This window comes from Cibotium barometz, chromosome 25 (genome assembly GCF_041138505.1).
Source record: "Cibotium barometz isolate CiBa-2024 chromosome 25, ASM4113850v1, whole genome shotgun sequence".
In the NCBI taxonomy this organism is placed as follows: Eukaryota; Viridiplantae; Streptophyta; class Polypodiopsida; order Cyatheales; family Cibotiaceae; genus Cibotium; species Cibotium barometz.
In genome coordinates this window covers 36,741,336-36,755,315 of record NC_141070.1, presented here as the reverse complement: position 1 = coordinate 36,755,315, position 13,980 = coordinate 36,741,336, and the positions used below count along the sequence as shown (strand labels likewise).

The 13,980-nt window shown below is 44.3% G+C and overlaps 1 protein-coding gene across 3 annotated transcripts in view; it reads right to left on the bottom strand.

The window, feature by feature from the left end:
- The window catches only part of MCCA (methylcrotonyl-CoA carboxylase alpha chain), an 85,408-nt gene extending 71,905 nt beyond the window's left edge, over nt 1-13,503 (bottom strand). For 2 of the 3 annotated variants that reach the window (XM_086819539.1, XM_086819540.1), the window contains exon 1: nt 12,951-13,503. In XM_086819539.1, coding sequence (XP_086675665.1) covers nt 12,951-13,355 — 405 coding nt within the window. In that variant the 5' untranslated portion in view covers nt 13,356-13,503. The remainder of the gene's footprint in view (nt 1-12,950) is intronic. The other variant, XM_086819541.1, reaches the window with a different exon arrangement.
- Nucleotides 13,504-13,980: the final 477 nt, after the last annotated feature.

The following is a 13,980-nucleotide window of genomic DNA, read 5'->3' as shown; positions in this document are numbered from 1 at the left end:
TAAAGATTATGAACCAGTAGAAGATGGACATGGAGCAGGATTTGGAGCAGAGCATGGATCAGAAGTGTGTCGGCTGCATGGAGGATGACATCAGCATGACCAAAGAGCTGTCGGCTGCAGGCCAGAGGGTGCTGACAGCAGGCGCATCCAAGAGAACCAGTCGGCAGGATTTTTATTGAATTTATGAATCAGTAACTGGCCGACCAGCAGTCGGCCAGTTTCCCACATGCTCCAAAGGCCTATAAAAGGGGCACCATAGCTCTATGTTTTACTCATTCCACCCACTAGGGGTGTGAGTCAATAGGAGGTCCCATAGGGGACAGATTTTAGGGTTAACAACCTTTTTATGAAGGCAGCCCATGGCTGTACAGATATTGTACCTTTTTGTACCATAGTATATACTGAAATTCCAGCACTTCTCACTCTCTCTCTCTACTCTCTCTCTACCTGCGTTTTTGCATCAGATGGTGCGTTTTTGCATCAGAAGGTTTTCAAGAGTGTTTAGGGCTGAAAGATGACTACCCAGAGCTTCCGCGCGTTACAGAGTCTTCTTTCAGCCCTAAACACTCTTGAGAACCATCTGATGCAAAAACGCAGGTATAGATAGAGAGAGAGTAGAGAGAGAGAGGTGCTGGAAAATTCAGTATATTCTATGGTACAAAAAGGTACCTAAATCTGTAGCCATGGGCTGCCTTACATAAAAGGTGGTAACACCCCAAAATCTGTCCCCTATGGGACCCCTAATGATCCAAACCCCTAGAGGGAGAGAATGAATAAAACAATGAGCACTTGGGCTATTTATAGCCCCTTGAAATCCATGGGGAACTGGCCGACTGTTGGTCGGCCAGTATTAAATGCATAAATGCTATTTAACTCAGCCCCGACTAGATTTACTCCTGGATCTTGATGCGCCTGCTGCTGCCCTTGTCCTCTGGTTCAGCCAACCTCTTCAGTGTGCAGCCGACAGGTCTTTGGCACTGCTGATGGGTGCCGACAGTCCTTTCTGGCAGCCAGCCGACAGCTTCTTCCATGCCTTGGTCCAAGTCCTGCTCCAGTTTACACTGCCATCAGTGCTCTGTGCTTTATCATCCTGGTTCTACTCTTTATCTGGTTGCCTCTTCTGGATCTAGCCCTGAGAATGTCCATGGCATCTATGATGCACATGACAAAACTAATATATTAACTACTGAGCAATGACAACTGACTAAAATAATTAAAAAAAGGGCCAAATAAGTGTTGTACATTGAACCTCATATTTGGTACGAAGACCTTATCCGTATGAGGTACGGTACGTATAGAGTGGTACGGAAAGGCTTTTTGCCAAAAAGTGATGCTTTTGCTTTGTTTTTGCCTTTAACTTTGCTTTTGGTCTTTTTGATAGTAAAATATTACTTAACTTTAGTGAAAAGTTCTTATTCTGCTTTTCTAGCTTTAGGGCCTTGCTTTTTGGCCCTAGAACTGCTTTTTGAAAAAGCGGCTTTTAGCTTTTTGGTCCGGCTCAGTCTCCTCTTTCCAATGGTGTCAACACCCCACCGGATCTCCTCGTGGAACGCTCCTGGTACGAGACTCGAAACCTGCAAACAAACAACAAGGGGGAGTGCAAGCCTGACTCACCTCCCAACCACGACAGCCGTGGGCAATCCCACAGTCTTGGCTGTCCCCACCGAGCCACGAGCTGAGCTAACTAGGTTGACGTACCGACCAATCTCCTCCTCGCGACGTCCCATACCGCCACGAAGCTACCCTCGCGGGCCTCGAGATTGCTGCCAGCCTCGGCTGCGTAAAGCAGGTGCACGTCTGCACTAGATCCAGGCTCCAGACCATAGAGCTCTCACAAAACATGCGAGACTCTATATCACTAATGACTAACCTTGGCCACCCTTTTATAGGCTCTTGGCCGGTCATCAGGCGTCCACACTTGGGCGCCCACCCGTCCATACTTGGGTGCCCGCCCGTTAGTCTATCCCTAACTCAGCTCGCCAATCAGCCTACCTAGCTCCAAGCTTCCCCAAACCTCAAAGCTAGTCTTGCGTGCGTGTAGCACACGGTAGATACACACTGTGCACATGACATACTCTCCTTCCTCTAAGAGCTCACTCCTGAGCTCACTAAAAAGCCAGGGTAATCTCTCTGAAGAGTAGTCAATGTCTCCCATGTAGTCCTCCTCAACACGATCCTTCCACTTGATCTTGTATTCCATGATAAGCGTATTACGCAATCTTCTTTCATGAAATCCAAGAATCTTTTCAGGTTCGTGCGGAACAAATGTCATGTCCTCGACATCTATAAGTTCTTGAGGAGTAACTAACTGGTCTGTTCCACCCAATACTTCCTTAAGTCTACTGACATGAAATACAGGATGAACTTTCACATGAGAAGGCAAATCCAATTCATATGCAACTGAACCAATCCTTCGTGTAATACGAAATGGTCCACAGTATCTAGGGGATAATTTCGGAGATCGACCTGTCCGTAAAGTCTCAGAATCTTTCGGAACTCGCAAATATACCATCGTTCCTTCAGAGAACTCTATGGGTGAACGATGTCTATTAGAATAAAATCTGTCTCAGTCTTGAGCACTTCTAATAGATTCTTTCGCAACTTGTAACATTTCTTGCATATCTTGCAAAAAATTACGTGCTGCATCATGCTGAAGTCCTGAGAATCCTACTGTAACAGGTGATCTAGGTTGAAAACCATACATAAGCATGAAAGGACTAAAACCTGTACTCGTATGCTTAGTACTATTATATGCAAATTCTAACATAGAAAGATAACCCTCCCATGAACTCTGTCTTTTGGATACATATGCTCGAAGCATATCCTCCAAAATCTGATTCACTCTTTCAATCTGGCCATCACATTGAGGATGATACGAGGAACTCAAATTCAAAGTTGTTTCCAACTTCTCAAAAACAAGTTTCCAAAAATCACTCGTAAACTTAGAGTCCCTATCACTGACTATATCCTGCGGTAACCCGTACAGTCTAAACAATTGCTCGATAAACTGCCATGCTAATTGCGTAGCTGTAATAGTCTGCCGGGTCGGTAGAAATCTAGCCATTTTTGTCAAGCGATCTACCACAACCCAAATAGAATCGTAGCCTTGATGTGTTCTTGGCAATCCGGTAATAAAATCCATGGAAATACTTTCCCATTTATTACCTGGGATTTGCAAAGGATGCAACAACTCAGCCTGTCTAAAGCGTTCAGCTTTATTTGCCAGACAAATTTGACACTTGAGAACATAATCTTCTACATATCCTTTCATCTTTGGCCAATAAAAAGTGTGTTTCACTAACGAGAGCGTCCTGTGTACCCCAGGGTGTCCAGCAGAAGGGGCGTCGTGACACTCCTTAAGCATCTTGGACCTAATTTCCGGGATCTGTGGTACACAAATTTTGTCATTACGGAATAGTAAACCATTCCGAATCATCCACTGGCCTCTTGCAGCCTGAATGGTAGGCTGTTCAGTCATCGAGTCTTGGTCAATCAATGAGCTCCCGTCCTAGATCTTCTGCCAAAATGGACCAAAATAACTATCAATCCTGCAAAGTCCTCTCAATGACTAAAATAAGTCAGTAGAAATCTCGGTGAACGACAAAGTATTCACCTCTCTAAGTCGACTAAGCGCATCTGCAATGCTATTCATGGACACTTTTCTATAACGAATCTCAAAATTAAAATCTTGCATTAACTCAGCCCAACAAGCTTTCCTTCCTCTCAAATCATTTGCATCACACACATACTTGATTGACTGATGATCAGTCAATACCACAAACTTGGAGCCATATAAATAATGTCTCCAAACCTTGAGAGCATGAATCACAGCATAAAGCTCCTTCTCAAGGGTTGGCCAACGAGATTGAGTGTCGTCTAGCTTTTTACTTTCAAAAGCAACCGCTCTAACATCTTGAAATAGAGCAGCCCCGATGGCATAGTCACTGGCATCAGTTTCAAGAACATAAGGCCGACTTACGTCCACGACCTTTCAATAAGTCGGTCATCGGTAGTGTGAGCTGAGAGTACTCCCGCACAGATTTCCGAAGAAAAACAACAAAACCGAGAAAAGAACGAAGTTGTTTCACTGTTCGCGGTATAGGCCAGTCCAGAACCTTCTGAACTCGGTCATAGTCAATGCTCAATCCATCTCTAGTGATCTTGTGTCCCAAGTAAATGATGTCTGTCATAAAAAACTCACATTTACTTAACTTAGCATATAGTCGATTTTGTCTTAGAATAGATAAGACAATCGTGAGGTGTCTAACATGATCCTCAAGAGTACGACTATATATCAAAATATCATCCAAGAACACCACCACAAATTTCCCCAAATGTTCACGAAAAAGATCGTTCATCATTTGCTGGAAAGTGGCTGGAGCATTGGTCAACCCAAAAGGTAATACGAGAAACTCGTAATAGCCATACCTAGTCCGAAAGGCGGTTCTTTTGACATGCCTTTCATGAAACGTATCTGGTGATAGCCAGTACGTAAATCTATCTTTGTGAAATATTTCGCTCCTGCTAACCGGTCAATCAGGTCATCTGATCTAGGGAGAGGATAACGGTTCTTAATTGTCAGCTTGTTCAATCTCTTATAATCTATACACATTCTCCAGGTGTTGTCCTTCTTTCTCCTAAGCAACACAGGTGCACCCCAAGGTGATTTACTTGGACGGATCGAGTTGTTTAGCCAACTCATCTTCCTCAGCTTGGCTCATCCTGTAAGGTGGAATACTGACAGGATGAGCACCAGGGATCAAGTCAATACGATGATCTACGGCCCGTTCAAGTGGTAAACCCGATGGCAGTTCCTTAGGAAATACATCTTGAAACGAATCAAGTATCTTCTGTAATTCTTTGCTTTCAAACACACTTAATTCATTGACATCCATGGAAGGGATAAGAAAGGAAGAAAGTGGAATCAATACACAATGGAAAGCGGTATACAAAGAAGAATCCATTATATTTCCAAAATCAATTGTATTTATAAGAGGACCCTGAGAGAGATGAATACAATCACCTAAAATACTATACTGGATGTTCCTATGCTGAAAAGAAAAAATATGACTAGACCAATCTATCTGGACTTGAAGAGTCTTAAACCACTCAATCCCTAATAACAAGTCTACATTTTCTAGGTGCACAACATAGCATTCCAGAGTATTTTTGTAGTCCTGAATTTGGATTGGAAGGGTCTCCACCTTTCGATCCCATACTTGCCTTCCCGCAGGTAGGCGTACCTCATAGGTATGACCGCTGGGTGTCGTATCAAGACTCAATTTCTATACAAGTTTGTAGTTAACAAAGTTATGTGAGCTGCCAGGGTCTAGAAGAATGTGAATTCTATGGCCATTCACTTCTTCATAAACTTGGAGAAGATCATGCAAGCCAAATACTTTAGAGTTGAACAGACAATCAGAGCATGTACTAGGGCGAGAAAGTACAGTAACTGACGTACCTGTCAAAGACAACTGGTTAGTTGCCTTTGGCTTGGGTCCTACGTTGGTCTTTGCAACCCTTTTGCTTTGGGCACTCGTTACGCATGTGTACTTTTTCTTCGCAGATAAAACAACGTCCTTCCTTCTTGAGCTTTAAAACCTTAAGGAGTCGTTTTTTCTTCGCTGGTGTCGAACTTGAATTCTTCGAAGGTTGGTCCGAAGACTTTCCTTCAATCGTGTTAGCCATAGGTGCTTGTTCCCTTGCTCGGTAACCGATTTCGACTTGGAAGAGACCATTGTATCATCATAGATACAAGCTGAATGAATGGCCTCGTCCAATGTTTTGCATTTGTTATTTTTAACCTGTAAACGGTATGAGTCTGGTAAACTAGCTACGAAGAATCCCAAAAGAGTAGTGGGATCCATCTTTGTAGCTTTCATTTGCAAGTCCCTAAACTTCTGGAGGTCATGGTCAAAGTTGTAAACCGGACAACAACATCATAATCATCCTCTTTCTTGAGGAATTCCTTCTTGGACATCTTCGAATTGTGCCCAGGTTATTGGCTTAGGGTTGAGTTCCTTCCACCAGAGCAAAGCTTTGCCTGAGAGGAACCTGCAGCTAACTGGATCTTTTTTCCATCATCATATGGATGACACTGAAAATGGACCTACCACTTATGTAGCCATGTGTCCACGATCTCCTTGGTACGCTGCTTTTGCTCGCCCCCGAAGGGTTCCAGAGTAATATTGGGGCCTAAAGCAGAGGCCAAGGTATCCATACCCGAAAGAGTAGAGAGGGTAGTGGTCAAGAGAGAGATGGAGTTCTGCAAAGCTTGCATCTGGGCGGCGATTTGTGCCTGACGTTCTGAAGAAGAAGCTTCGAGAGCAACTTTGAACTCTTGGAAATCTGATTTCGACACATAATCTTCAAAAAGATCGGCATCCGTATCTTCCATAGCCGGCAAGCCTTCGCGTTCGACAAGGGGCTCCAACTCCGATTCTTGGGTCGACATTGTGAAGACAGCAAGTGGAGAGAAAATTCGATCTTTGCACAATAAAAGTGCACTTGAGAGCTTGAAAACTTGAGAGATGTGTGGCAAGAAGCCCACTTAGGGGTTTATATAACTGTCCCCAAAAGCTACTTGAGCTTTTGCTTTTGTGTTTTATATATATATATATATATATATATTCTGCTTTCTTTAAAAAAAACACATCTTTAACCTTAGATGGGTCTTTAAACCCCTTAATAAGGTTTAACACAAAAAAAACGAAAGCACAACGTATGTTTGTTTTTTTTTTCAAAAGAAAACAAAAGCTAAAATCGATGCTGGTATGCTTTTGTGTTTTTTTTTCCTTCGCCCACCTGGATTTATCGCTGCCAGCCCGTCTGCTAGCGTCACTCGCGCTGCTACCGTCGCCGATCGTGCTACCAGCGCTTTTGTATTAGTCGGCGCCGCCTGCTGTCAGGTGACCGTGGCTGCCGGTACTTCATATCTGCCCTGCACCTGCCTGCATAGACGTGACCCCTGCGTAGGCCTGGCCACAAGCCTGCGTAGGCCTGGCAGCCTTCGCCTACAACAGCCGGTAGCAACGCATGTAACCGGCCAGCAGTACTTGACCAGCACCCGATCGTCCACGACCACATCTCACGCTTCCTCTCTCTCTCTCACGTGCAACAAAAAAAACGAACATGCCTTTTTCTATTTTCTCTCAACAGTTCATGTGACTGCACAAACACGAATCTTCAGCCTTCTTCTTGCAAAGCAAAACAACAATACTAGACCACCTTCTCCATCACGGGTTCTTTGATGAAAAAAACACATTATCTGAAAAAAAACAGCAGCATGCATAACAAACAGCAAGCTTCTTGAACACATACCTTTTCTTCGACCTCATCTTCTCTACCTACCGACTTGCTCGTTCACGAGGCACGCTCTAATACCACTGTCAACACCCCACCGGATCGTGGAAAGCTCCTGGTACGAGACTCGAAACCTGCAAACAAACAACAAGGGGGAGTGCAGGCCTGACTCACCTCCCAACCACGACAGCCGTGGGCAATCCCACATGGGCAATCCCACAGTCTTGGCTGTCCCCACCGAGCCACGAGCTGAGCTAACTAGGTTGACGTACCGACCAATCTCCTCCTCGCGACGTCCCATACCGCCACGAAGCTACCCTCGTGGGCCTCGAGATTGCTGCCGGCCTCGGCTGCGTAAAGCAGGTGCATGTCTACACTAGATCCAGGCTCCAGACCATAGAGCTCTCACAAAACATGCGAGACTCTATATCACTAATGACTAACCTTGTAGGCTCTTGGCCGGTCATCGGGCATCGACACTTGGACGCCCGCCCATCCATACTTGGGTGCCCGCCCGTTAGTCTATCCCTAACTCAGCTCGCCAATCAGCCTGCCTAGCTCCAAGCTTCCCCAAACCTCGAAGCTAGTCTTGCGTGCGTGTAGCACACGGTAGATACACACTGTGCACATGACAAATGGTGCCCTTCGCTCACGGTCAACCCTGTTTGACTCTTTGCTTTTTCTTGCTTTTTGACCAAGAATGGTGCTTTTTCGTAATCAAACCTTATGAACCCTGTCCCCATGTCTTCTTCCACCTGTCTGGTGTCCGAGCATGGGTTTCATCATGTGAAATAGAGCTAGGAGGACCAAATAGTTACAAAGAGAGAGACTGGTTTTCTAGTATATGTAATATGTACATGAAAAAGTTTACATGTATGCTTGGCCAATGGCCTTCCAAAATATGACTAGTCTATGACCAATCTCCAAGAGGGAGAGAGATGAATTATGTACAATGATGGGTATGCCTTATATAGACTCCCATGATGCAAATCGGCCTAAATAGATAATGTCAACCATGACTGATCTAAATTACCATAACATGCTACGTTTTCACACGTGTGGCTGCCGGGTTGTTAACGTGGCACCCTGGATGCTGGCTGACTGGATGTACTATTGTAAATGCTTGCCGACTTGGTGGTAATGCCCCAAATAAATGCCTAATATTCCAAATGTGGGATAAGATGTGAGGTTAGCCATGTCATGCTGCATGCACATGACACCCCCTCCTGCCGAGCTTGATGATGGGAATCCAACTTTCAATGTCTTGTAACTTTGGATGACTGTCATCATCCCTTGATTGTATCATAGTTGCCAAGGGTTTTTTGAAACGCGTTTCAAAAACGTTTCTGAAACATTTCTTTCGAATCCTAGACATTTCGAAAACGTTTCATACAAGAGGGGGGAGGGAGGATATAGGCCCCAAAATATATATATAAGTTTATAATATGCAAAAATATGTTGCCTTGTCTGCAACACAATATCAAACATGCATCATTTACACATTATAACATGTTTACAAGTTAAAACTAAAGACTCAGGGTAACCCAGTTATAGTGAGCATCCAACCGACCAATTGGCAAAAATAAATTGGCAACATCAAGAATCAAGATCCGGATTCCATCATCAATAATGGGAATTGCTCAAAACTCAAGAAACAATATATAAAGTAGGCAAGAGTGACATAGTCCACTAAGCATTCAAAGTGATCACAAAAAGTCTAAATCCTAAGCTGATACAAAAAAAGAAAACTGAAGTCTAAAATACACAAAGTAAAGCATGCTGATACATGCATGACAAACTAGGGTGATAGATGCATGACAAACTAGGGCAGCCTCATAGCCCCAAAGACTAGAGTCCTCAACCTGGAGTCTGGGCACTCAATCCTCAACATCCTCGATGCCCTCATCAGTAGCCTCCTGAATAAAAAACACCCAAAATGTAATGATAGCAAGTGGGAGGGAAAGAAACATATTTCATCCGAAAGAAACATTTCGTTTCATAAAAAATGAATGAAACGCGTTTCTTTGCAACTATGGATTGTACTGGGACTCCAACTTGTTATACTTCTTCCCTGGCAGCTTAATTGAAATCCCTATCATAGCTATGAATCTACTCCATGACTCGCATTGAAAATGGGCATCTTGTTCCAATGTTGTTCCCTTTGCCTACATACCCTTGTCCCTTAACGGCCTGATGACTTCTTACTGAGGTTGATCAAGGCACCTAACTGAGGCTACACCGCCTATTCCTAGGAAGCCACTGAGATACTCCTTTGAGGACCTAACTTCCATGGGCTAAAGGCTGAGGATTCACCTATGCACGACCTTCCTGATGCTTCTTAACTGCTTGTGTTTACCTTACTTGGACCTGTACACCCCTTGTGACAATGCCCTTGAGAACTGCGACAATGCCCTTGTGGTGCAAGTATGACACCCCCTAGGGTGGAGGTTGGTCCTCGCGCAACGAAGGTAGGGTGGGTGTGCCTTGACCACATCTTTACCGGCATGCACCCTTGGCCCATTTGGAGAAACAATGCTTCGAGGCACATTTTCAAGAACCCACACTAAGTGTTGGCTCTTTAACACTTTAGTGCGCCCAATAGTTATGTATGGAGTAGCCATTTGGAAACCAGGACTGGGGGAGGATGTATGGAAGAGTATTGAGAGGCTTCAAGTGTTGACATGGTCACTCATGATCAAGAGTAAGCCATCAGTGCATCATGATCAAGAGTATTGAGAGGCTTCCAATGTTGACATTTGGAGACATATGCAAGTGGAGGTGCCAGAAAATGGAAGTGAAGGTATTGCAAGCAAGCAAAGACAAGAGGTGCCAATCGCGTGCAAGCTCATTTGATGCATGAACCTAGCCATGATGTGGTTTTTGCCGATCAGTTCCAAGAGAGAAGGAGGAGGAGTTACAGAAAAGGCTCAATGCACGGGTGTTTCAAGCTCCACCTCCAAGGTCTGCAGCTGTAAATCCCTCTTTTTTTGCTTCTAGTGCATCTAGTGGTACTTATGCAGCACAAGCTGGGAGCATTGGCTCTACTCCGGGTAATCCTCTTGGGCCTTTTGGCACCATCACGAGGTGGCCAAAGAACTATTCCTGGTTCATGGGATCCTTGGAAGTGAGAAGCTGTGGATGCTGCAGTGGCCAGCTTTTTCTTTCATGATTACATTAAGTGGCAAGATCACCATATCTGTGCAATTGCTGGATTTGGACGCACATATACTCCATCATCAGAGACTTTGTGGACCACTTTGCTGAAAAAGGAGAAAGACGCCATTGATGCAGCATCATCAGAGAATATTCGTGTTGGGTAGAAGAGGAATGGAGTCTCTTATCACTGATGGCTACAGTGACTCTCGCTCTCTCACCATCCATGGTATTGTGGCTTATTCACGAGGAGGTGTGCATTTCTTATACTCACATACTACAACTGAAACAAGGAAGAGTGCCAATGTGCTTGTGGAGGAGGTGGGCAAATGCTGTTGACACCATTGGTCCACAAGATGTGATTCAGCTCATAGGAGATGGAGATGCATCAAATAGAGTTGCAGGGGCAAAGTTGGAGTTGAGATATCCCCATATCACACACTCCTTGTATCACACACAAGCTGAATAATTTGTTGAAAGACATTGGGGATTTGCCATGGGTGGCACCTGTTCTTGGAAAAAGGAGAGAGATTGTCAGTTTTATCACTCGTCACCACTATATCCTCTCAGAGTTCAGAAAGAGGTCTCCCCAAAAGGATATCTTAAAATACTCTGAAACCCGCTTTGCCTATATTGGAGAGGCTTTAATAGGTAAAAAATGTTTTGAAACAGCTTGTGGTGAGTGAACAGTGGATTAATTGGCCCACCTCTCGTTCAATTACAGGTAGAGCATGCTACAATAATGTGATTCATGATGCATTTTGGACTGATGTCGGCCATCTTAATGTTGTTGTGAAGCCCATCATTCACATGTTAAGGACTGCAGACAGCAAGCAACCTTGCATTGGCAAGGTTTATGAGGGCATGGACAAGACGATAGAGCACATTAGAGAGGTGGAGCCTAATGAGGGAAGGCAAGAGGAGTTGAGAGCAGTTTCCCAAACTCAATGGAATAGCTATCATTCACCCTTGCATGCAATTGGTTTTGTGCTAGATCCAGAGTTCCAAGGGTGTGTAAGAGACTAATGAGGAGATCGTAGATGGCTCGGAGAAAGTATTGGACCAAATCCTTCCCATAGGAGGTCTATCAAAGATCAATTTATAGATGCAGGCAAGGAAGATTTGGTTCAGCAGATGCGCAGAGATAGATGCAATGTGGGTGCGCTTTATGGTGGAAGGATTATGGAGCAGGGACTCCTGAGCTTCAACATCTTGCCATTCGAATTTTGAGCCAAGAAGCCTATTAAGCAATTGTGGAGTGTATTTAGCCACATTGCCTCAAAGAAGCGAAACTGACTTGCTACACAAAGAATAGGTGATTTGGTTTACGTCTATGCAAATCTGCCACTACTTAGTCAGCTCTACAGTCCGTAGGCAGAGGGTTTCATCGATGCACACCGTTCTTTAGATTCAAATGATGATGCAATGCAAATGGACATGGACCATGATGATGAGATTGGGAGCTCTTCTAGAGCACTTGATAATGATTTAGTTGCTGATCTTGACATTTGATATGTTGTACTCCCATCTTTTAGTTTTTTGTCGTTTGACATTTGGGATTTGCTCATGAGCATTTTTTTATGTCTTTGTAGCTCCTATGCATTGCCCCTCTCTTTGTATTGTTTAAAGTTTCACTAGTTGATTGTGGAATCTGGATTCTGAATCTATTTCTATTTTTCTTGAGTACTCAAGAGAAGTCTCATGATCAATCACAATGGCTATGCATAGTTTGTCATGTTTTAAATGAAATATCAATAGCTTTTAATATGTGTGTGTGTGTGTGTGTGTGTGTGTGTGTGTGTGTGTGTGTGTTGGCGTGGCGTTCCCTAATCCCTATATGCCATTTTTGTTCCGGACGGCATGGGCTGTTCCCATTCCTGTTCTGGACGGCATGGGCCGTTCCCATTCCCGTTCCCAATGCATTGTGACTAAGCTCATAGGTCATTTTGACCTTCTACAAAAGTTAATAGAACTCTCTCTCTCTCTCTCTCTCTCTCTCTCTCTCTCTCTCTCTCGTGGACATGGCGAGCCTCTTGACAATCATAGATTCCCCTATGTTGGATAAATGGGGATGCACCACACACATAAGCTCTCCTATGTACTAATGCGGAGATGTACTTGGACATGTATCACTATAATGCTCACTATGATGATATGTATGATAATAATGATGGGATAGACACATACCTGCTTTTGTATGAGTCTTTTAGTTTCTTTTCGTCTTTCCATGGCTCAATCTCACATGGAAGTACTTTTGGTCTCATAGACCACCTTGGGTCTTTTGAAGATGGATATCACTCTCTCTCTCTCTCTCTCTCTCTCACCCAGGAGACATATTTCTCTTGTTCAAGTCCCACCGTTGGTCGTATATGCCCTCGTGTTGCATTCTACCGACGTTAATACCTCTCTCTCTCTCTCTCTCTCTCTCTCTCTCTCTCTCTCTCTTGTTTATTTCAACTTAAACACTCTGAAATGGAGAGTGTCATAGAAAGTACATCTGCTCGTGTACGTCTCGAGGCATCGACGATGGCTGCAGCATTCAGATAGCTGGACTTGGCGGGAGGAGGGCCAATACAGATGGCCTCGTCGGCCATGCTCACATGCAAAGAGTGCTTGTCGGCCTCGCTATAGACAGCCACGCTGCGGAGCCCTAGTTTGCGAGCGGTCGTCATGATGCGGCAAGCGATCTCTCCTCTGTTGGCCACCAGGATTTTTCCGATCGGGGCTCCAGTAGCAGAAGGAGACCCTGCTGGAGAACCAGAGAAAGCTCTCCCGCCATGCTGTCCTTCATAGAGAACCCTAGAACAGGGTGGGGCACCATATCCTAGAAAAGGGTTTTCTGACTGGCGAGCTGCAACGGGAACAGGAAAGGCTTGCTTGCGCACACGCCTGAGGATCATGTTGTTAGTTTGCTAGATGATCTGCTCCCTCCCAAGTAAGCTAAATTGAGCACCACACCTCAGCACACATTAGTTGCGTTCCACGTCAGCAATAATGAGGTTTGCAGTCCACGTAATGAGCACTACTGCTATACGTCAGCAGACATTAAAGCTTTTGGTCCTGCCTTGTGCAAGATATTGTGAGAAATGGAGGGGAACTTTTCCATGAAAGGTGTTGGGCTCATTCAATCAGGGTGGAGGTTTTTTGCAATTCTTATTTATAAAAAACTTCAGTTTTGGTAATATTTTTATTCATTTTTTGTTTTCTTTTGAAGTGACACCTATGGAAAATAATTGCGTAGCACATTTTATATAATTCTGTCTTCTATTGAATTGTGAGCTACTAAAAATGATTGCAAGTCATTGTGGACACCTCTCGATTTCTCACCAATTATAAACGTTGAGGTTGCTACTATCGCATCGCAACTCAGGTTGCTCAACTTGGCCTATGTAACTATCTAAGGGGCCCTCACCCTCAAAGGTAGTAGTGGTCCACCTTCCTACTCGCTAGAGCTGTTGGAGAGTACTTGCGTTCAACATCACCAAACAGCTTGCGATTGTTCTCTAGGGTGTCAATCATAGACTT